Genomic DNA, 24,528 nt, shown 5'->3' on the forward strand with positions numbered 1-24,528 from the left:
GATGTTTATAGACATGAGGGGAGGGTACATATAGGATGTTTATATACATGAGGGGAGGGTACATACAGGATGTTTAGTGACATGAGGGGAGGGTACATACAGGATGTTTATATACATGAGGGGAGGGTACATACAGGATGTTTATATACATGAGGGGAGGGTACATACAGGATGTTTAGTGACATGAGGGGAGGGTACATACAGGATGTTTAGTGACATGAGGGGAGGGTACATACAGGATGTTTAGTGACATGAGGGGAGGGTACATACAGGATGTTTATAGACATGAGCGGAGGGTACATACAGGAAGTTTAGTGACATGAGGGAAGGGTACGTACAGGAAGAGAACGAGCGAGAGGGAGATGGAGTAGAGAGCGAGAGCTATAGAGAGAGAGAGAGAGAGAGGCTACAGAGCACCTGGACATCTGTTAATGTAAAGTGAATTGGAGTACACCCTGTAAAATCAGGAACGAGGACACAAAGAGTGGATTTCCAACTGCAGACTGACTGGTCAACATCAGAAAGATGAAGTACTAACATATCCATCATGTAATCAACGTTTAACCTCTAGTTCCATCTTGTGGCCATCCTGTGGAACTGCAAAGATTCAAATCCTGGACACCTTGATTGTGCAACACAGTCATGCATTTCAGAAAACAAAAGACTTACAAACATAGGATATTATTTTATTGAGAAAAAAAAATGTTTTTACCAACATAATGCTGATTTGTTACAGTAGTAAGCATGTCATTTCTAAATAATCAAGATGCAATTTTTCATGTTGATTCCTTAAGACTTCTATACTTGATAACCATTTCATTAGAATTATTATTTAAGATAGTGCACTTCCTTACAACACTTTAATTGGTTATAGAATAGGATTAGCCTATTGGTACAGTATTATACGAGGGAGGGAATTGATTGTCTGCTTTCATTCCATTTCCCTTTGAAACATCACACAGTCCCACCTGATTCGCAGATCTCCTTTCCAGCAGGTTTATTTAGGCACTTTGAACATGTCAACAATAAAACACCTTCAGAAAAAAACAGATCAATACACCATCAACAGGAAGTACAACATATTCCCAAGGGTTGTAAAATCAGAAGTGTCACCACTAGCAACAGGAAGAACAACATATTCCCAGGGGTTGTAAAATCAGAAGTGTCACCACTAGCAACAGGAAGTAGCATTATGACCCATAGAACCAAAAATGATGACACAGTAAGCATCAACTAGAAACGACTATGTCACAATTAAAAACTCCTAAAACTGCTAGTCATGTGACCAGTACCTTACCAAGGGTAAAAGCCGATGACCAATAGAAGCATACCCACGGCCATTCACACTTGAGAAGAAATCTAATAAAAATTTGTGTAAAACATTATGAAAAAGAATCATACTGGTTATGACAAGTTCATAGCAGTACAGTAGGAAGCCATGCAAAAATCACTCAACTGAACTGTTTTACCTGAAAGTGAGTCTGAATCGTATCCTACACTACAGTACTACTACAGTTGCAGCTGTTACTGCTTGTTTGGTACAGGGCCAGTATCCACAACGCCTTTTAAAGTACTGATCTAGGATCAGGTCCCCCCCTCTTATTCATTACGATTGTAAAGGTAAAACTGATCCTTGAGCAGCACTCCTACTCTGAGAGGCTTTGTGTATACAGGCCCAGTTCTCAATTGGCGGCTGGATGAGATGAGAAGAGATGAGAGCAGAGCAGAAGTTCCCTTCAGAATAAAGTAGACAAAATGTCAGTACACCAGCTCATTGAATGGTACATAATGTTCCCTGTATCCACCATTTAATTAGAGTGGGCAGAGAAGGTAATTTATCCACCATTTAATTAGAGTGGGCAGAGAAGGTCCTTTATCCACCATTTAATTAGAGTGGGCAGAGAAGGTCCTTTATCCACCATTTAATTAGAGTGGGCAGAGAAGGTCATTTATCCACCATTTAATTAGAGTGGGCAGAGAAGGTCATTTATCCACCATTTAATTAGAGTGGGCAGAGAAGGTCATTTATCCACCATTTAATTAGAGTGGGCAGAGAAGGTCATTTATCCACCATGTAATTAGAGTGGGCAGAGAAGATCATTTATCCACCATTTAATTAGAGTGGGCAGAGAAGGTCATTTATCCACCATTTAATTAGAGTGGGCAGAGAAGGTCATTTATCCACCATTTAATTAGAGTGGGAAGAGGTCATTTATCCACCATTTAATTAGAGTGGGCAGAGAAGATCATTTATCCATCATTTAGTTATTAGAGTGGACAGAGAAGATGATTTTGAGGCAGCCCAGTTCTTTTCCCATAGCTCCCAGCACTCCTTGTACCCTGTAGTGTCCGTTGGTCAGCCAGTAGGGCAGGTCAATGTCAGGGAGGTAGAAGTCTGACTCTGGTAGTGCGTATACCCCCTTAGAACAGACAGGAAATAGAGGTTTCAACCAATACACTTTCACTTCAACCCAAATGGCATCCTATACCCTATAAAGTGCACTACTTATGACCAAGGCCCATAGGGCTCTATTCAAAGGTAGTGCACCTTAGTCAAAGTATATACAGGAATTAGGTGTAATTTGGGACACAAGCCTTTGAGTGAAGAATGTTTTACTGTATAGAAAAGGTATGCACCCTCAGGAGAGAGAAAATATAGTGAGGGTAAAAAGTATTTGATCCCCTGCTGATTGTGTACATTTGCCCACTGACAAAGAAATGATCAGTCTATAATTTTAATGGTAGGTTTATTTGAACAGTGAGAGACAGAATAACAACCTCAGCTCGTTACCTGTATAAAAGACACCTAGGAGCCAGAAATCTTTCTGATTGAGAGGGGGTCAAATACTTATTTCCCTCATTAAAATGCAAATCATTTTATAACATTTTTGACATGCGTTTTTCTGGATATTTGTGTTGTTATTTTGTCTCTCACTGTTCAAATAAACCTACCATTAAAATTATAGACTGATCCTTTCTTTGTCAGTGGGAAAACATACAAAATCAGCAGGGGATCAAATACTTTTCCCCCTCACTGTAGGTCATTTGAACACAATAGACATTGAGTAAACAGAAAAAACGTATCTTTGAGGAAAAACAGAATGAGTACTGAGCAACAGAACGTTAAGTGCAAATGTTCAAAACATTCAGAGTACGTTTTGTTGTTCAACAAAGAGCACTCTGTTACCAATCATTCACAGTGCTATCAACGGACATTCACTACATTGCACTGATGAGGATATGAAAGAGGGAAGTAGCCTAAGCGGTAACCACTGAATAACAGGTACTTTCTACAACACATACCATGTAGGAGGGTTGTGTTCAAAAGGCACCAAATTGAATAAAATTGACAAATATGCCTATAGAGGGACCAGGAACACCCATGCCAATAGAAGGACCAGGAACAACCATGATCATTTTTCATTGCAAAATGGTTTCAAATGATTGTGCCCTAATGAACATGACCACAAACTCAAGACTCACAGCTTTAACGGGACAGTGGCAGGGGATGAACTACAGTATAGACTCACATCTTTAAAGGGGCAGTCGGCAAGGGATGAACTACAGTATAGACTCACAGCTTTAAATGGGCAATGGGCAGGGGATGAACTACAGTAAAGACTCACAGCTTTAAAGGGGCAGTAGGCAGGGGATGAACTACTGTATAGACTCACAGCTTTAAATGGGCAATGGGCAGGGGATGAACTACAGTAAAGACTCACAGCTTTAAAGGGACAGTGGCAGGGGATGAACTACAGTAAAGACTCACAGCTTTAAAGGGACATTGGCAGGGGATGAACTACAGTATAGACTCACAGCTTTAAAGGGACAGTGAGCAGGGGATGAACTACAGTATAGACTCACAGCTTTAAAGGGACAGTGAGCAGGGGATGAACTACAGTATAGACTCACAGCTTTAAAGGGACAGTGAGCAGGGGATGAACTACAGTATAGACTCACAGCTTTAAAGGGACAGTGGCAGGGGATGAACTACAGTAAAGACACAGCTTTAAAGGGACAGTGAGCAGGGGATGAACTACAGTATAGACTCACAGCTTTAAAGGGACAGTGAGCAGGGGATGAACTACAGTAAAGACACAGCTTTAAAGGGACAGTGAGCAGGGGATGAACTACAGTATAGACTCACAGCTTTAAAGGGACAGTGAGCAGGGGATGAACTACTGTATAGACTCACAGCTTTAAAGGGACAGTGAGCAGGGGATGAACTACTGTATAGACTCACAGCTTTAAAGGGACAGTGAGCAGGGGATGAACTACAGTAAAGACACAGCTTTAAAGGGACAGTGAGCAGGGGATGAACTACAGTAAAGACTCACAGCTTTAAAGGGACAGTGGCAGGGGATGAACTACAGTAAAGACTCACAGCTTTAAAGGGACAGTGGCAGGGGATGAACTACAGTATAGACTCACAGCTTTAAAGGGACAGTGGCAGGGGATGCCGTAGGTGTGAAGAGGTTCAGGACAGTCCTGTCCTGGCGGTATCAGCTGGTTGAGCAGTTCACAGCCGTCTGTGTAATGGCAGCTCCCTATCTCTTCCAGACATGGGACCTTGACCCAGAACCCTGCCACCTCCTTCTCCAGCGTCACATTCACCTAAGAGAGAAATATATTGGGCCAGTTAAGTGGGATGTCTGGAAAAACATGGTAGGCTACAGTAACAGTACACCTATCCACAAGGTAAGCCATCACAAGGTTACATTTACCTACGGACAAAATACTGTTATTTAACTACTGTTCGACTTTTGACTGGCCAATTTGCATCCTAAATAGGGCCAGGATGTTATGAAAAACAAAGTGTCAATAAAACTATATTTTACAGTTGTACCACCAAGCTTGGTCAAGTTACCTAAGAGGAGAAAATAGGACCAGTGCCATGGTGTTTTAAAGCCTTGTCTAATGCCACGCTATTCTTGACTTGAACATTGTGCCCTAGTCGTTTACAGCAAAGACAAAACTGTTATATTCTTCCCTTGCAATGATGTCACCATTGGAATTCTGCAATGTTAGAAAGAATTCAGGGGAGGGTATTACTGCCATACCAAGCTAAAAGGCAGTAACTGCTCATTTGGTCTAAAATTTGTTCATGTCATTTTTGCTACATTAAATACATGCTTAATCATGTGAACAAGTATCCTGCCTCTATTGTTCTGTGTTTTGGAGAAAATGGGGGTCATGTTAGCAGTAACTGCATAACGTTACTGTGAAACCAAGGTAAATAAAAGCAATTTTTCTCAGTTGCACGCTATGAACAGTTACTGCCTTTTTACTTGGTAGGGAAGGAAAATTATAATCTGGCACTGTGATCTAAGTAATTGATTTCCAAGAAGAACAGTTAAGTCACTCTTCTATGCATTGCATCAACTAAAGCAATTCAAGTTCAGGAACAACAGAATGTCTAGTACGTGAAAGCTGTCTGTTGAATTTTTTTCTCCAAAATGCAGCAATATTACATTGGTGCATTCTTGATCAGAACATTGCCAAAAGCACTGCCAATGCCATCCCTTCTCTTGTGAACTCTGCATTGTAAGGGTGAGCATTGTATCAGGAAGTATACTGTACATTTCATATCTATTTGGGTCATCAGTGCAACAGAGCGGGGTTTATGTGGTGAGCTGCTCACATGAAGCTCATGGGATCAGTGAGTCATACTAACATCCCCCAGGCAAGTTTCTACCTGTTTAACAACACGGCACCCAGAAGCACCCAGAACTACCCAGAGCCCCCCAGAAGCACTCAGAGCCAACAATAGACACACACAGACAAAGTGGAATAGGCTCTCACCTGTCTGAATAGGCCTACAGACTGAAATGGCTAAGTAACAGCATTCAATTCTCTGTTGGTAAGTTTTTCAGGCAGAACTGATGGTCTCTTATTTATTAGGGCTATAGTGTGTATAACTGGCTTTTACTGTGACCATTTTTATCCATGAAGAGCCTATTCATTCTATATATATGTATATATTAAAAAGACAGGCAATACCATATGCCTACCTCAAAAACGAATGGTTGGTTAACTACATTTCACTAGCTACCAGCACTGTAAAGTCCTTAAGTAAAAATACTTTAAAGTAATACTTAAGTAGTTTTTTGTGGGATATCTGTACTTTACTATTGATATTTTTGACTACTTTTACTTCGCTATAGTCCTAAAGAAAATTATGTACATTTTACGCCATACATTTTCCTTTAGCAGGACAGGAAAATTGACTTATTCACACACTTATCAAGAGAACATCCCTGGTCATCCCTACTGCCCCTGATCTGGCGGACTCACTAAACACAAATGCTTTGTTTGTAAATGATGTCTGAGTGTTGGAGCATGTCCCTGGCTATCTGTAGATTTAAAAAAAAAACAATAAAATGATTCCATCTGGTTTGCTTTATATAAGGAATTTTAAATTATTTATACTTGTACTTTTACTCTTGATACTTAAGTATATTTTAGCAATTACATTTACTTTTGATACTTAAGTATATTTAAATCCAAATACCTTTAGACTTTTACTCAAGTAGTATTTTACTGGGTCATTTTCACTTTTATTTGAGTAATTTTCTATTAAGGTAACTTTACCTTTATTAAGTATGACAATTGGGTACTTTTTCCACCACCGCTAGCTACCTAAACAAATCAGTATACTTCATAAGTAATCAAATAGCATTCCAAATCTCATTTGAGCATTTTAGGAGGAGACCCTTTGTGCATGCTTAGTACTAACAGCGAGGGGAGCGGCCAGCTCGACCGTTGTGTTCCCGGACGCACTGGCCGTCAGATCCCCTGGAACTGTGATGGGGTCCGGGGACAGGGCTAGGGTCTTCAGAACCGCTGGGTCGTCTGGCTTACCGCAGTTCTCCCATGAGAACCCAAAGATCTGTGCAATAGCATTGAATAGTCTATGTTACTATACCATACATAATGAATTGATAGCGTAGGTTACTGAACAACATTTGAATACATTTAAAGATATTTCACTCGCCTTTGCAGAATATGCCGTGCGCGTTTTATCGAAATCCAAAGAATCATTCACCTGCATTACAATGCATAGTGTTATCACAGCAGCAATACAGTTCTTCATTGTGCTAATCTACTCTACAGCAGAACTATAAATAATTACGGTTAATTCAGAATAACAGCAGAAATCACGTAAACTAAGATTGTGCACGTATAAAAATAATCGGTATTGACTGTGTCATAACACTTTGTGAGGCGGTGCGGTAAAGATTTGTTTTCACGTTTCAGCCCCACTTCCGTGTTTATCAACGCAAACTGGACGCTCGTCACGTGACATACTCCATAAAGTGGGCGCAAATGTAAATGGACAAATCTTAATTATATTTCCTCGCATCCTCGCTCCTTTCTCCTTCTTCTCAAAACCCATTGAAGGTGAAGGTCAGATGGGCGGAACCTCTAAATCTCATCCAATGGGGTTTGAGAAGGAGGCGAGGAGAGAGAGGACGCGAGGAATATACAGTTGAGATCTTCCTACAGTCAGAAGTTTATTTACCAGATGCGTTAGATTAGACGTTTATTTACCAGATGTGTTCGTTTTCATAATCAATTTAATCCTTCACTTGATACCTCCAATCAGGAAATTGGTCTTTATTCTTTAGATTGATCAATTGTGATACAGGCTTTTGTGAACAAATCTAATCCATAGCCTGTCTCCAGCATAAAGACAATTCAGTGGTTGCCAGATTTAGTTCTAAGTACAGTAGCCAAACATCTCAGCAAAACTGCCATCCATTAGTATCCTCCAGGTTCCAAAACAAGCATTTAACGTTGCAGCTAAACCCATGGGATAGACTTCAATCAATCAATCACATTTATTTATATAGACCTATTTACAACTGATGTTGTCACAAAGGCCTATACAGAAACAGAGCCTAAAACCCACGAGAGTAAGCGACGCAGATGTAGAGGCTTAATTGGTTGCTAGCCTGAGGCACTGTATTTTGAAGACAACGCTTACACCCATCTAGGTAGCTGGCTTATAGTTACAGTAGCAAACTTGTCTACGGGCATCTTGTTCTACAGTACTGTTTATCTGCTTCCCACCACCAGATGGAAGTGTTGTCTTTATTTCCTCACCTCCCAGTGAACACCATGGCATGGACTCACCTCCCAGTGAACACCATGGCATGGCCTCACCTCCCAGTGAACACCATGGCATGGCCTCACCTCCCAGTGAACACCATGGCATGGCCTCACCTCCCAGTGAACACCATGGCATGGCCTCACCTCCCAGTGAACACCATGGCATGGACTCACCTCCCAGTGAATACCATGGCATGGCCTCACCTCCCAGTGAACACCATGGCATGGCCTCACCTCCCAGTGAACACCATGGCATGGACTCACCTCCCAGTGAACACCATGGCATGGCCTCACCTCCCAGTGAACACCATGGCATGGCCTCACCTCCCAGTGAACACCATGGCATGGCCTCACCTCCCAGTGAACACCATGGCATGGCCTCACCTCCCAGTGAACACCATGGCATGGCCTCACCTCCCAGTGAACACCATGGCATGGCCTCACCTCCCAGTGAATACCATGGCATGGCCTCACCTCCCAGTGAACACCATGGCATGGCCTCACCTCCCAGTGAACACCATGGCATGGCCTCACCTCCCAGTGAACACCATGGCATGGCCTCACCTCCCAGTGAATACCATGGCATGGCCTCACCTCCCAGTGAACACCATGGCATGGCCTCACCTCCCAGTGAATACCATGGCATGGCCTCACCTCCCAGTGAACACCATGGCATGGCCTCACCTCCCAGTGAACACCATGGCATGGACTCACCTCCCAGTGAACACCATGGCATGGCCTACTCTCAGAGATTTGACATCGTAGACAATGCTGAAAGTAAAGTCCAGCAGTGTCTTGCACAAGTTGTTTTGAATTACATTTTTAAAATCCTTTCAGTGTTATTTTCTGATGTTATAACACTATAGTAGTGCTTTTGTCAGTCATATAGCCTGTACCTAGTCAGTCATATAGCCTGTACCTAGTCAGTCATATAGCCTAAATGTCATGCATTGACAACATTTATCCCAGATAGGCAAATGATTGTAATGTTCTACAAGCTGACCAGGTTAATATTCTGCAGATGCATTAAGCTATTTCTTGCAATGCAGCTCATGCAAACAGCCATTGGATGAATGCAACATGCAGCACCCTCCACACACTCGCTGATTTAAATGTATTCTGGTGGGACAGCTAATAACCCTGAGACAGCATAGAGACAGGGCTGGTGGGACAGCTAATAACCCTGAGACAGCATAGAGACAGGGCTGGTGGGACAGCTAATAACCCTGAGACAGCATAGAGACAGGGCTGGTGGGACAGCTAATAACCCTGAGACAGCATAGAGACAGGGCTGGTGGGACAGCTAATAACCCTGAGACAGCATAGTGACAGGTCCTGTGGGACAGATATTAACCCTGAGACAGCATAGTGACAGGGCTGGTGGGACAGCATAGTGACAGGTCCTGTGGGACAGCTAATAACCCTGAGACAGCATAGAGACAATGCTGGTGGGACAGCTAATAACCCTGAGACAGCATAGAGACAGGGCTAATGGGACAGCTAATAACCCTGAGACAGCATAGTGACAGGACTGGTGGGACAGCTAATAACCCTGAGACAGCATAAAGACATGACTGGTGGGACAGCTAATAACCCTGAGACAGCATAGAGACAGGGCCTGTGGGACAGATAATAACCCTGAGACAGCATAGTGATAGGTCCTGTGGGACAGATAATAACCCTGAGACAGCATAGTGACAGGACTGGTGGGACAGCTAATAACCCTGAGACAGCATAGAGACAGGGCTGGTGGGACAGCTAATAACCCTGAGACAGCATAGAGACAGGGCTGGTGGGACAGCTAATAACCCTGAGACAGCATAGAGACAGGGCCTGTGGGACAGATAATAACCCTGAGACAGCATAGTGACAGGGCCTGTGGGACAGATAATAACCCTGAGACAGCATAGAGACAGGGCCTGTGGGACAGATAATAACCCTGAGACAGCATTGTGACAGGTCTGTGGGACAGCTAATAACCCTGAGACAGCATAGTGACAGGACTGGTGGGACAGCTAATAACCCTGAGACAGCATAGTGACAGGGCTGGTGGGACAGATAATAACCCTGAGACAGCATAGTGACAGGACTGGTGGTACAGCTAATAACCCTGAGATAGCATAGAGACAGGGCCTGTGGGACATATAATAACCCTGAGACAGCATAGAGACAGGGCCTGTGGGACAGATAATAACCCTGAGACAGCATAGTGATAGGTCCTGTGGGGCAGCTAATAACCCTGAGACAGCATAGTGACAGGACTGGTGGGACAGCTAATAACCCTGAGACAGCATAGAGACAGGGCTGGTGGGACAGCTAATAACCCTGAGACATCATAGAGACAGGGCCTGTGGGACAGATAATAACCCTGAGACAGCATAGAGACAGGGCCTGTGGGACAGATAATAACCCTGAGACAGCATTGTGACAGGTCTGTGGGACAGCTAATAACCCTGAGACAGCATAGTGACAGGACTGGTGGGACAGCTAATAACCCTGAGACAGCATAGTGACAGGACTAGTGGTACAGCTAATAACACTGAGATAGCATAGAGACAGGGCCTGTGGGACAGATAATAACCCTGAGACAGCATAGAGACAGGGCCTGTGGGACAGATAATAACCCTGAGACAGCATAGTGACAGGTCCTGTGGGACAGCTAATAACCCTGAGACAGCATAGAGACAGGGCTGGTGGATTGATATAGCTCTGTTCTCTGTTTAGCCTTGAGGTTGACAATCTTCATCTTGTCATGGGAAACTCAGTAAAACACTAAATGAACTGCTGTTAGCCTTCAGATCACACTGCATGTGTATACGCAGCAGAAGAATCAGAGCAGGTCATGTCCCTGTCTCATAGGCTATTCTCAGCTTCATGCCACTATGGGTGAAACTACTTTAGCATGTCTAGATCTGGAAATTAAATGGAAATAAAATTATGTTTTCAAGTAAGAAGTTTTCAAGTAAGAATGCAACACCATGTACTAGGGCTGGTAGGGCTGGTAGGGCTGTAACACCATGTACTAGGGCTAGTAGGGCTGGTAGGGCTGGTAGGGCTCATAGGGCTGGTAGGGCTGTAACACCATGTACTAGGGCTGGTAGGGCTGGTAGGACTGGTGGAGCTGTAACACCATGTACTAGGGCTGGCAGGGCTGATAGGGCTGGTATGGTGGTAGGGCTGTAACACCATGTACTAGGGCTGGTGGGGCTGGTAGGGCTGGTGGGGCTGTAACACCATGTACTAGGGCTGGCAGGGCTGGTAGGGCTGGTAGGGCTGTAACACCATGTACTAGGGCTGGTAGGGCTGGTAGGGCTGTAACATCGTGTACTAGGGCTGGTATGGCTAGTAGGGCTGTAACACCATGTACTAGGGCTGGTAGGGCTGGTGGGGCTGTAACACCATGTACTAGGGCTGGTAGGGCTGGTAGGGCTGGTAGGGCTGGTAGGGCTGTAACACCATGTACTAGGGCTGGTAGGGCTGGTAGGGCTGGTAGGGCTGTAACATCATGTACTAGGGCTGGTAGGGCTGGTAGGGCTGGTAGGGCTGTAACACCATGTACTAGGGCTGGTAGGGCTGGTAGAGCTGGTAGGGCTGTAACACCATATACTAGGGCTGGTAGGGTTGGTAGGGCTGGTAGGGCTGGTAGGCTGGTAGGCTGGTAGGGCTTGTGGGGCTGGTAGGGCTGTAACACCATGTACTAGGGCTGGTAGGGCTGGTAGGGCTGGTAGGGCTGTAACACCATGTACTAGGGCTGGTAGGGCTGTAACACCATATACTAGGATTGGTAGGGCTGGTGGGGCTGGTAGGGCTGTAACACCATGTACTAGGGCTGGTAGGGCTGGTAGGGCTGGTAGGGCTGGTAGGGCTAGAACACCGTGTACTAGGGCTGGTATGGCTAGTAGGGCTGTAACACCATGTACTAGGGCTGGTAGGGCTGGTAGGGCTGGTGGGGCTGTAACACCATGTACTAGGGCTGGTAGGGCTGGTAGGGCTGGTAGGGCTGTAACACCATGTACTAGGGCTGGTAGGGCTGGTAGGGCTGGTAGGGCTGTAACACCATGTACTAGGGCTGGTAGGGCTGGTAGGCTGTAACACCATGCACTAGGGCTGGTAGGGCTGGTAGGGCTGGTAGGGCTGTAACACCATGTACTAGGGCTGGTAGGGCTGGTAGAGCTGGTAGGGCTGTAACACCATGTACTAGGGCTGGTAGGGTTGGTAGGGCTGGTAGGGCTGGTAGGCTGGTAGGCTGGTAGGGCTGGTGGGGCTGGTAGGGCTGTAACACCATGTACTAGGGCTGGTAGGGCTGGTGGGGCTGTAACACCATGTACTAGGGCTGGTAGGGCTGGTAGGGCTGTAACACCATGTACTAGGGCTGGTAGGGCTGGTAGGGCTGTAACACCATGTACTAGGGCTGGTAGGGCTGGTAGAGCTGTAACACCATGTACTAGGGCTGGTAGGGCTGGTAGACTGGTAGGGCTGGTGGGGCTGTAACACCATGTACTAGGGCTGGTAGGGCTGGTAGGGCTGTAACACCATGTACTAGGGCTGGTAGGGCTGGTAGGGCTGGTAGGGCTGTAACACCATGTACTAGGGCTGGTTGGGCTGGTAGACTGGTAGGGCTGGTGGGGCTGTAACACCATGTACTATATCCTCATATTGCTACTGCTGTATCATCAAATTAACTTTCTAAATGGGTCTCAGAAATGGCTAATATATGAATGTTATCTGATTTTAGCAAGTTACTAATTTCCTGAACCTATTGCTACATATATTAATATGGGCTATTTTACAGCCCTTTCCTGGGTAGCTTATCAGAGATAGACATAACATGGAAAAGAGCAAACAAAGTAGGAGAAAAACATACATACATTCAGCAGTCCATTAATCAGTTGGTGTGTGGAAGTGTGTGTGCTGTGTGGTTGAAGCTACGAACTCATAGGTTTGGCTCTCTCATCCCTACCAAGCTGTTTGGGAGCGAGGGTGGACAATGATCCTGTGATGTAGCAGATGTAAAAAATGTCCCCACGCGCTCTGGCAGCTTTCATGGCTGGGATCAGTTCTTTCCTCTTCTGGTGCACAACTTCAGGATAGACCTTCTTGAGGAAGATATAGGCTCCTCTCAGGTTCTTAGCTCTTTCCAGAACAGTTACCTTGTCCTTGAACCTCAAGAACTTGACCGCTATCGGCCTGGGCCTGTCGCCTGGGTAGCTTTCCCAGTCCTATGGGAGCACTCCACCTCAACCTTCCTGTGGTTCATCTTCAGTTTCTCCGAGATCCTTTCCCTCACTTTGTTGACTGGTAGGGCTGAAAGGGCTGGTAGGGATGGTAGGTATGGTAGAATGTATGCTGGTAGGGTTGGTAGGGCTAGTACAGATGGTAGGATGGTAGGATGGTAGGGATGGTAGGGATGGTAAGATGGTAGGGATGGTAGGATGGTAGGGATGGTAGAGATATATGCTGGTAGAGTTGGTAGAGCTAGTACAAATGGTAGGGATGGTAGGGCAGGTAGGGCTGGTAGGGATGTATGCTGGTAGGGTTGAAAGGGATGGTAGGGATGTTTGCTGGTAGGCCTGGTAGTGCTGGTAGTGCTGGTAGGGATGGTAGCCTGGTAGAGTTCATGGGGATGTATGATAGTAGGGTTGGTAGGGCTGGTAGGTTGTTAGATTTCGTAGGGATGTATGATGGTAGTGCTTGTAGTGCTGGTAGGGTTGTATGCTTTTAGGGCTGGTAGGGATGGTAGGGCTGGTAATGTCCATAGGGCTTGTAGGGATGCTAAGATTGGTAGAGATGGTAGGGATGTGTGCTAGTAGTGCTGGTAGGCATGGTAGGGATGTATGCTGGTAGGTAGGTATGCTGATGGACTGGTAGGGATGGTAGGACTGGTAGGGATGTTAGTGCTTGTAGGACTGGAAATGATGGTAGGGCTGGTAGGGCTGGTAGGGATGGTAGGGATGTATGCTGGTAGGGATGTTGGGCTGGTAAGGCTGGTGTGTGTTGTAGGGATGGGAGGCTGTATGCTGGTTTGGCTGGTAGGGCTAGTAGGGCTGGTAGGGATGGTAGAGATGTATGCTGGCAGGGCTGGAATGGCTGGTAGGGCTGGTAGGGCTGGTAGGGATAGTAGGGCTGGAAGGGATGGTAGGGCTAATAGGGATGGTAGGGATGGTAGAGATGTATGCTGGCAGGGCTGGAATGGCTGGTAGGGATGGTAGGGCTGGTAGGGATGTAATCTGGTAGGACTGGTAGGGCTGGTAGGGATGTATGCTGGTAGAGCTGGTAGAGATGTTAGGGCTGGTAGGGATGGTAGGGCTAATAGGGATGGTAGGCCTGATAGGAATGTATGCTGGTAGGGCTGGAAGTGCTGGTAGGGATGGTAGGGCTGATAGGGATGGTAGGGATGATAGGGATGTATGCTGGTAGGGCTGGTAGGCTGATAGGGATGGTAGGGCTAATAGGGATGGTAGGGCTGATAGGGACAGTAGTGCTGGTAGAGCTTGTATTGTTGATTGGGCTGTTAGGGATGGTAGGGATGGTAGTGATGTATGATGTAGGGACGGTAGGGATGGCATGGACGGTAGGGATGGTAGGGATGGTAGGGATAGTAGGGATGGTAGGGATCGTATGGATAGTAGTGATGGTAGGGATGGTAGGGGCAGTAGGGGCGGTAGGGACAGTAGGGATGGTAGGGATGGTAGGGACGGTAGGGATGGTATAGATTGTAGGGATGGTAGGGCTGGTAGGGATGATAGGGATGGTATTGATAGTAGGGATGGTAGGGGTGGTAGGGATGGTATGGATAGTAGGGATGGTAGGGACAGTAGGGATGGTAAAGACGGTAGGGATGGTAGGGACGGTAAAGATGGTAGGGACAGTAGGGATGGTAGGGAAGGTATGGATAGTAGGGATGGTAGGGATGGTAGTGATGCTTGATGGTAGGGATGTTTGATGGTAGGGATGGTAGGGATGGTAGGGAGAGTAGGGACGGTAGGGGTGGTAGGGATGGTAGGGATAGTAGGGATGGTAGGGATCGTATGGATAGTAGTGATGGTAGGGGCGGTAGGGGCGGTAGGGCCGGTAGGGATGGTAGGGATGGTAGGGACGGTAGGGATGGTATAGATTGTAGGGATGGTAGGGCTGGTAGGGATGATAGGGATGGTATGGATAGTAGGGATGGTAGGGGTGGTAGGGATGGTATGGATAGTAGGGATGGTAGGGACAGTAGGGATGGTAAAGACGGTAGGGATGGTAGGGACGGTAAAGATGGTAGGGCCAGTAGGGATGGTAGGGAGGGTATGGATAGTAGGGATGGTAGGGATGGTAGTGATGCTTGATGGTAGGGATGTTTGATGGTAGGGATGGTAGGGATGGTAGGGAGAGTAGGGACGGTAGGTACGGTAGGGACGGTAGGGACGGTAGGGATGGTAGGGATGGTAGGGAAGGTAGGGATGTATGATGGTAGAGATGGTAGGGATGTTAGGGATGTTTGATGGTAGGGATGGTAGGGATGGTATGGACAGTAGGGATGGTATGGATACTAGGGATAGTAGGGATGGTAGTGATGTTTGATGGTAGGGATGGTAGGGTTGGTAGAGATGGTAGGGATGTTTGATGGTAGGGATGGTAGGGATGGTAGGGATGGTATGGATGGTAGGATTGGTATGGCTGGTAGGGATGGTAGGGATGGTAGGGACGGTATGGACGGTAGGGATGGTAAGGACGGTAGGGATGGTATGGATGGTAGGGATGGTATGGCCGGTAGGGACGGTAGGGATGGTATGGATAGTAGGGATTGTAGGGATGGTATGGATAGTAGGGATGGTATGGATAGTTGGGATGGTAGGGATGGTAGGGATGTTAGGGATGTTTGATGGTCGGGATGGTAGGGATGGTAGGGATGGTAGAGATTGTAGTGATTTATGATAGGAGGTATGTTAGGGATGGTAGTGAAGTTATGGAATGTAAGGATGGTAGGGATGGTAGGGAAGGTAGGGTGGGTTAGGATGATAGGGATGGTAGTGATGTTATGGAATGTAAGGATGGTAGGGATGGTAGGGACCGTAGGGAAGGTAGGGTGGGTTGGGATGGTAGGGATGGTAGTGATGTTATGGAATGTAAGGATGGTAGGGATCGTATGGATAGTAGGGAAGGTAGGGTGGGTTGGGATGGTAGTGATGTTTGATGGTAGGGATGGTAGGGATGGAAGTGATGTTATGGAATGTAAGGATGGTAGGGCTTGTAGTGATGGTAGGGATGGTAAGGATGGTAGGGATGGTAAGGATGGTAGAGATGTAAGGATGGTAGGGATGGTTGGGATGGTATGGATGGTAGTGATGGTATGGATGGAAAGGATGGTAGGGATGGTAAGGATGGTAGGGATGGTATGGATGGTAGGGATGGTAAGGATGGTAAGGATGGTAGGGATGGTATGGATGCTAGGGCTTGTAGTGATGGTAGAGCTTGTAGTGATGGTAGTGATGGTAGGGATGGTAGGAATGGTAGGGATTGTAGTGATGGTAGTGATGGTAGGAATGGTTGGGATGGTAGTGATGGTAGGGCTGGTAGGAATGGTAGGGATGGTATTGATGGTAGTGATGGTAGGGATGGTAGTGATGGTAGTAATGGTAGGGATGGTAGTGATGGTAGGGCTTGTAGTGTCGGTAGTGATGGTTTTGATGGTAGGGCTTGTAGTGATGGTAGGGATGGTAGTGATGGTAGGGATGGTAGAGCTTGTAGTGATGGTAGGACTTGTAGTGTCGGTAGTGATGGTTTTGATGGTAGAGCTTGTAGTGATGGTAGGGTTTTTAGTGATGGTAGAGCTTGTAGTGATGGCAGGGCTTGTAGTGTCAGTAGTGATGGTATTGATGGTAGTGATGGTAGGGCTTTTAGTGATGGTAGGGATGCTAGGGTAAGAAGTGATGTTAGGGATGGTAGGGGTGGTAGGGCTTGTAGTGATGGTAGGGATGGTAGTGATGGTGGGGCTTGTAGTGATGGTAGGGATGGTAGTGATGGTAGGGATGATAGTGATGGTAGGGCTTGTAGTGATGGTAGGGATGGTAGTGATGGTAAGGATGGTAGTGACAGTAGGGCTTGTAGTGATAGTAGGGATGATAGTGATGGTAGAGCTTGTAGTGATGTTAGGGCTGGTAGTGATGGTGGGGCTTGTAGTGATGGTAGGGATGGTAGTGATGGTAGGGATGGTAGTGATGGTAGGGCTTGTAGTGATGGTAGGGCTTGTAGTGATGGTAGTAGTGATGGTAGGGATAGTAGTGATGATAGGGCTTGTAGTGATGGTAGGGCTGATAGGGATGGTAGGGCTTGTAGTGTCATTAAGGATGGTAGTGATGGTAGGGCTGGTAGTCATGGTAGGGCTTGTAGTGATGGTAGTGATGGTAGGGCTGGTAGTGACGTATGATGGTAGGGGTGGTAGGGATGGTAGTGATGTATGAGGGTAGGGATGTTTGATGGTAGGGATGGTAGGGATGTTTGATGGTAGGGTTGGTAGGGATGGTAGGGATGGTATGGATGGTAGGATTGGTAGGGATGGTAAGGATGGTAGGGATGGTAGGGACGGTAGGGACGGTAGGGATGGTAAGGAATATAGGGATGGTAGGGTTGGTACGGATGGTAGGGACGGTAGGGATGGAAGGGATGGTGGGGACGGTAGGGACAGAAGGGTCGGTAGAGATTGTAGTGATGTATGATAGTAGGTATGGTAGGGATGGTAGTGACGGTAGGGATGGTAGGTACGGTAGGAACGGTAGGAACGGTAGGGACGGTAGGGATGGTAGGGATGTTTGATGGTAGGGATGGTAGGGTTGTTTCGGATGTTTGATTGTAGGGATGGTAGGATTGGTAGGGATGGTAGGGATGTTTGATGGTAGGGATGGTAGGGATGGTATGGATGGTAGGATTGGTATGGCTGGTAGGGATGTAGGGACGGTAGGGATGGTAGGGATGGTTTGGACGGTAGGGATTGTAGTGATGTATGATAGTAGGGATGGTAGGGATGGTAGGGACAGTAAAGATGGAAGGGATGGTAGGGACGGTAGGGACAGTAGTGACGGTAGGGATTGTAGTGATGGTAGGGTGGGTAGGGTGGGTTGGGATGGTAGGGATGGTAGTGCTGTTTGATGGTAGGATTGGTATGTATAGTAGGGATGTAGGGATGGTTGGGATGGTAGGGATAATAGGGATGTAGGGACGGTATGGATGGTAAGGACAGTAGGGACAGTAGGGACGGTAGCGATTGTAGTGATGTATGATGGTAGGGACGGTAGGGACTGTAGGGATGGTATGGACAGTAGGGACGGTATGGATGGTAGGGACGGTAGGGACAGTAGGGACGGTAGCGATTGTATCGATGTATGATAATAGGTATGGTAGGGACGGTAGGGACTGTAGGGATGGTATGGACAGTAGGGATGGTATGGACGGTAGGGACGGTATGGATGGTAGGGACGGTAGGGACGGTATGGACGGTAGGGATGGTAGTGATGGTAGGGACAGTAGGGATGGTAGGGACAGTAGGGATGGTAGTGACGGTGGTGATGTATGATGGTAGAGATGGTAGGGATGTTTGATGGTAGGGTTGGTAGTGATGGTAAGGTTGGTATGGATGGAAGGATTGGTATGGCTGGTAGGGATGGTAGGGACGGTAGGGATTGTAGTGATGTATGATAGTAGGTATGGTAGGGATGGTAGTGATGTTATGGAATGTAAGGATGGTAGGGATGGTAGGGATGGTAGGGAAGGTATGGACAGTAGGGATGGTATGGATGGTAGGGGTTCTAGTGATGGTAGAGCTTGTAGTGATGGTAGTGATGGTAGGGATGGTAGGAATGGTAGGGATGGTAGTGATGGTAGGGATGGTAGTGATGGTAGGGATGGTAGGGATGGTAGGAATGGTAGTGATGGTAGGGGTGGTAGTGATGGTAGGGATGGTAGTGATGGTAGGGCTGGTAGGAATGGTAGGGATGGTAGTGATGGTAGTGATAGTAGGGATGGTAGTAATTGTAGGGATGGTAGTAATTGTAGGTATGGTAGTGATGGTAGTGATGGTAGGGATGGTAGTGATGGTAGGGCTTGTAGTGATGGTAGTGCTTGTAGTGATGGTAGGGATGGTAGTGATGGTAGTGCTGGTAGGGCTTGAAGTGATGGTAGGGCTTGTAGTGATGGTAGGCATGGTAGTGATGGTAGGGCTGGTAGTGATGGTGGGGCTTGTAGTGACGGTAGGGTTTGTAGTGATTGTAGGGATGGTAGTGATGGTAGGGCTTGTAGTGATGGTAGGGCTTGTAGTGATGGTAGGGATGATAGTGATGGTAGAGCTTGTAGTGATGGTAGGGCTTGTAGTGTCTGTAGGGATGGTAGTGATGGTAGGGCTGGTAGTTATGGTAGGGCTTGTAGTGATGGTAATGATGGTAGGGCTGGTAGTGATGTATGATGGTAGGGGTGGTATGGATGGTAGTGATGTATGATGGTAGGGGTGTATGATGGGAGTCATGGTAGGGAGGTATGTTGGGAGGGATGGTAGGGGTGTATGATGGTAGGGGTGTATGATGGGAGTCATGGTAGGGAGGTATGTTGGGAGGGATGGTGGGGTTGTATGATGGGAGGGATGGTAGGGGTGGTAGGGATGGTAGGGGTGTATGATTGTAGGGGTGTATGATTGTAGGGGTGTATGATGGGAGTCGTGGTAGGGATGTATGTTGGGAGGGATGGTGGGGTTGTATGTTTATGTTGAGAGGGATGGTAGGGGTGGTAGGGTTGGTAGGGGTGTATGATTGTAGGGACGGTAGGGAGGTATGTTGGGATGGATGTTGGGGTGGTAGGGGTGGTAGGGGTGGTAGGGGTGGTAGGGGTGTATGATTGTAGGTTTTGTAGGGATGGTAGGGATGGTAGGGATGATAGGGGTGGTAGGGGTGTATGATTGTAGGGATGGTAGGGTTGTATGTTGGGAGGGATGGTAGGGAGGTATGCTAGTTGGGCCGATATGACTGGTAGGGATTTAAGGATGTATCCAGGTAGGGCTGGTTGAGATATATCCTGGAAGAGTTGGTAGGGATGATAGGGATGGTTGGGAGGTATGCTAGTTGTAAGGATGTATACAGGTAGGGCTGGTTGAGATATATCCTGGAAGGGTTGGTAGGGGTGATAGGGATGGTTGGGAGGTATGCTAGTTGTAAGGATGTATACAGGTAGGGCTGGTTGAGATATATCCTGGAAGGGTTGGTAGGGGTGATAGGGATGGTTGGGAGGTATGCTAGTTGTAAGGATGTATCCAGGTAGGGCTGGTTGAGATATATCCTGGAAGGGTTGGTAGGGGTGATAGGGATGGTTGGGAGGTATGCTAGTTGTAAGGATGTATCCAGGTAGGGCTGGTTGAGATATATCCTGGAAGGGTTGGTAGGGATGATAGGGATGGTTGGGAGGTATGCTAGTTGTAAGGATGTATCCAGGTAGGGCTGGTTGAGATATATCCTGGAAGGGTTGGTAGGGGTGATAGGGATGGTTGGGAGGTATGCTAGTTGTAAGGATGTATCCAGGTAGGGCTGGTTGAGATATATCCTGGAAGGGTTGGTAGGGGTGATAGGGATGGTTGGGAGGTATGCTAGTTGTAAGGATGTATACAGGTAGGGCTGGTTGAGATATATCCTGGAAGGGTTGGTAGGGGTGATAGGGATGGTTGGGAGGTATGCTAGTTGTAAGGATGTATCCAGGTAGGGCTGGTTGAGATATATCCTGGAAGGGTTGGTAGGGGTGATAGGGATGGTTGGGAGGTATGCTAGTTGTAAGGATGTATCCAGGTAGGGCTGGTTGAGATATATCCTGGAAGGGTTGGTAGGGATGATAGGGATGGTTGGGAGGTATGCTAGTTGTAAGGATGTATCCAGGTAGGGCTGGTTGAGATATATCCTGGAAGGGTTGGTAGTGATCCTGGAAGGGTTGGTAGGGATCACAGTTCTCTCTAAGTTTTTCTAGTTTAAACAGGACTAAGCTTATAAAATCAACACAAGACAACATTGGCTAATCAGATTCCTAGGCTGACGTAGACCTGTATGAGTTATGTTGGAGCGTTACCAATTCTATGATGTTATCAAACAGTCCTCTCTCTCTCATTCGATCCAGACATACGGTTGGACAGGGTGCACCAGACAGGCTTCTCTCTCTGGCATCACCAAGTGTATGTCCAAAATGGCACCCTGTTCCCTTACTTCCCGATTATTGCATAATACTACAAGGCTCTGGTCAAAAGTAGTGCACTAAATAAGGAATAGGGTACCTGTTGGGACGCATCACCAAATCTTTCTTCCTTTGATTGTCTGAGCTGATCTTCCATCAATCGTGTCTCTCCTTGTCTTCCCTCCCTCTCTCTGTCTCAGACATTAAACTGTGTGAAGAGGATTTAACAAAACATCTTTCTCCCATCTCTTTAGCCTCTATCCTGTCTCTACCACCTTAGTCCAGCTGTGAAGCCATGCTGTGAAGCCATGCTGTGAAACCACGCTGTTGAAGCTATGCTTTGAAGCCATGCTGTTGATGCCACGCTGTGAAACCACGCTGTGAAACCGTGCTGTTGAAGCCGTGCCGTTGAAGCCGTGCTGTGAAGCCGTACTTTGAAGCCGTGCTGTGAAGCCATGCTTCTTTATACTGTGGCCTTTACTCTCTTTTGAATACCTGTTTCAGAAACCTCATATGACAGGTTATTACTAGTCTGTCAGTCCATATCAAACACACGTTTTCCATGTCTCTATAGAACCCTCCTGTCATTATTACCCTTGTAACACTGTTTCATGTTGCGTTATACACATGAAGGGAGGTGCTTGGAAGGTTCTGATGTCGTTCCATATCAAAACTGTACATAATGAAGATAGAGTCCTCTTGTTATATTCCTGTCTATCACAGTATACCTATCAACCTGTTGAGGAAATGTCACCTCATCAGTCAGACTCAGATAGTATCACAGTTTAACTATCAACCTGTTGAGGAAATGTCACCTCATCAGTCAGACTCAGATAGTATCACAGTTTAACTATCAACCTGTTGAGGAAATGTCACATCATGAGTCAGACTCAGATAGTATCACAGTTTAACTATCAACCTGTTGAGGAAATGTCACCTCATGAGTCAGACTCAGATAGTATCACAGTTTAACTATCAACCTTTTGAGGAAATGTCACCTCATCAGTCAGACTCAGATAGTATCACAGTTTAACTATCAACCTGTTGAGGAAATGTCACCTCATCAGTCAGACTCAGATAGTATCACAGTTTAACTATCAACCTGTTGAGGAAATGTCACATCATGAGTCAGACAGATAGTTTATTAACTGTCATGTCACCTCATGAGTCAGACAGATAGTTTATTAACTGTCATGTCACCTCATGAGTCAGACAGATAGTTTATTAACTGTCATGTCACCTCATGAGTCAGACAGATAGTTTATTAACTGTCATGTCACCTCATGAGTCAGACAGATAGTTTATTAACTGTAATGTCACGTCATGAGTCAGACAGATAGTTTATTAACTGTAATGTCACCTCATGAGTCAGACAGATAGTTTATTAACTCTAATGTCAGCGTGATAAAGCATAAGTCTTGGTGGGGATGATAATTGTTAATTTATTCATATGGTTTAGCGTGAATCTGTTTGTTATTAATTGAATAGCAATATTGATTACATTTCCCTCACCTTCACCTTTGATGAAACGTTGGAAAAGATTTGGAAAAAATGTCACTCTGACTGGCGAGCGCATGCATGAGCAGCCCTGACTATGACGCACCATGTCATGACCTCGCATATGAGATTACACTTGATATTATTAAAGTTCCTAGCAAAAGTTTATGTGTGTGAGAGTTTGTTTGTGTTTATATGTGTGTGTGTGAGTGTTTGTGTGTGTGTGAGTGTTGTGTGTGTGTGTGTGTGTGTGTGTGTGTATGAGAGAGAGTTTGTGTCTGTGTGTTTGTGTGTGTGTGTGTGTGTCTGTGTGTGAATGGTCTGATATAGTTATCCATATTTAATGTTTTTTATTATCAGCAACTGAAGTTGAACCACTGTTGTCGGTGATCCCCAAGCCATCATGGTAAACTATGATGTAGGCCTGTTCCTACCTGTACAACCGTGTATCACTGTGCACAGTACCATTCAGTACACTCTCTGCCGTGCCTTGATTGTATTACTGCTGATGGTTTCTGGAAATGTGCATGTACACCCTGGCCCATCTACTGTTGCTAGCCCCAATTCAACTCTGATATCTGCTTCACTGATTTCTGCTCTCATAAAAGCCTGTGTTTTCTGCACATTAAGACTAGAAGCTTATTACCTAAAATGGATAAATTGAAAGTGTGGGTTCACAGCTCCAATCCAGATGTGTTGGTCATTACTGAGACGTGGTTAATTTCACAAGAGTAAACTGCCTGCTACTCAGGCCCAGAAGCTAGGATATGCATATAATTGGTAGATTTAGATAGAAAACACTCTAAAGTTTCCAAAACTGTTAACATAATGTCTGTGAGTATAACAGAACTGATTTGGCAGGCGAAAACCTGAGAAAAATCCATCCAGGAAGTGGGATTTTTTTATGTTTGTAGTTTTCTATTGAATGCCATTACAGTATCCATTGACTTAGGACTCAAATTGCACTTCATATGGCTTCCACTAAATGTCAACAGTCTTTAGAAATTGTTTCAGGCTTGTATTCTGAAAAATGAGAGAGTAAGACCACTCTGAATGAGTGGACCCTACAGTGACCCAGAGATTTTTCATGCGCACGACCGAGAGTGCGCCTTTCTTGTTTACCTTTTATATTGACGACGTTATTGTCTGGTTGAAATATTATGGATTATTTAGGCTAAAAACAACCTGAGGATTGATTATACACATCATTTGACATGTTTCTACGAACTTTACGGATACTATTTGGATTTTTTGTCTGCCTGTAGTGACTGCGTTTGAGCCTGTGGATTACTGAACAAAACGCGCAAACAAAACTGAGGTTTTTTGGATATAAAGAGGGACTTTATCAAACAAAACTAACATTTATTGAGTAAATGGGAGTCTTGTGAGTGCAACCATATGAAGATCATCAAAGGTAAGTGATTAATTTTATCTCTATTTCTGACTTGTGTAACTCCTCTACTTGGCTGGTAACTGTTTGTAATGATTTGTCTGCTGGGCGCTGTTCTCAGATAATCGCATGGTATGCTTTCGCCGAAAAGCCTTTTTGAAATCTGACACCGTGCTTGGATTAACAAGAAATTACTCTTTAAACCGATGTATAACACTTGTATGTTTTATGAATGTTTATAATGAGTATTTCTGTTTTTGAATTTGGCGCTCTACAATTTTACTGGATGTTGGCCAGTACCCTAGTGAGGTTTTAAGGAAGAGTGTTTTGAATACTGACGTTAACCTTTCTGG

General features: G+C 45.8%; 1 protein-coding gene and 1 long non-coding RNA gene across 3 annotated transcripts; one reads left to right on the forward strand and one right to left on the reverse strand.

The window, feature by feature from the left end:
- Window positions 1-670: 670 nt before the first annotated feature.
- Window positions 671-7,331, reverse strand: LOC106612259 (ganglioside GM2 activator). Of its 2 annotated transcripts, XM_014213262.2 has the most exons (5): window positions 7,224-7,331; window positions 6,995-7,144; window positions 6,737-6,889; window positions 4,432-4,614; window positions 671-2,420 (listed from the first exon to the last, which is right to left on the reverse strand). In XM_014213262.2, exons 2-5 carry the CDS (start codon window positions 7,091-7,093, stop codon window positions 2,262-2,264), a joined length of 594 nt encoding a protein of 197 aa, XP_014068737.2. In that variant the 5' UTR covers window positions 7,094-7,144; window positions 7,224-7,331; the 3' UTR covers window positions 671-2,261. The 2 variants fall into 2 exon arrangements, with proteins under 2 accessions (XP_014068737.2, XP_014068738.2); XM_014213263.2 differs by having other exon boundaries at window positions 6,995-7,288.
- Window positions 5,652-22,951, forward strand: LOC106612260 (uncharacterized). The gene is made up of 2 exons (XR_001330262.2): window positions 5,652-5,860; window positions 21,543-22,951. It is a non-coding gene; the product is annotated as an uncharacterized lncRNA (long non-coding RNA).
- Window positions 22,952-24,528: the final 1,577 nt, after the last annotated feature.

The sequence above is a fragment of the Salmo salar genome, chromosome ssa09, assembly GCF_905237065.1.
Source record: "Salmo salar chromosome ssa09, Ssal_v3.1, whole genome shotgun sequence".
Lineage (NCBI taxonomy): Eukaryota > Metazoa > Chordata > Actinopteri > Salmoniformes > Salmonidae > Salmo > Salmo salar.

What these genes read in the sequence shown, in the direction of transcription:
- LOC106612259 (XM_014213262.2), bottom strand. Translation starts at nt 7,093, where the DNA reads ATGAAGAACTGTATTGCTGCTGTGATAACACTATGCATTGTAATGCAG. An exon ending in GCACGGCATATTCTGCAAAG is followed by an intron (nt 6,890 to 6,994) that starts GCGAGTGAAATA and finishes GCTATTGCACAG; the next exon opens with ATCTTTGGGTTCTCATGGGA. An exon ending in GCCACTGTCCCTTTAAAGCT is followed by an intron (nt 2,421 to 4,431) that starts GTGAGTCTATAC and finishes GTCTGTTCTAAG; the next exon opens with GGGGTATACGCACTACCAGA.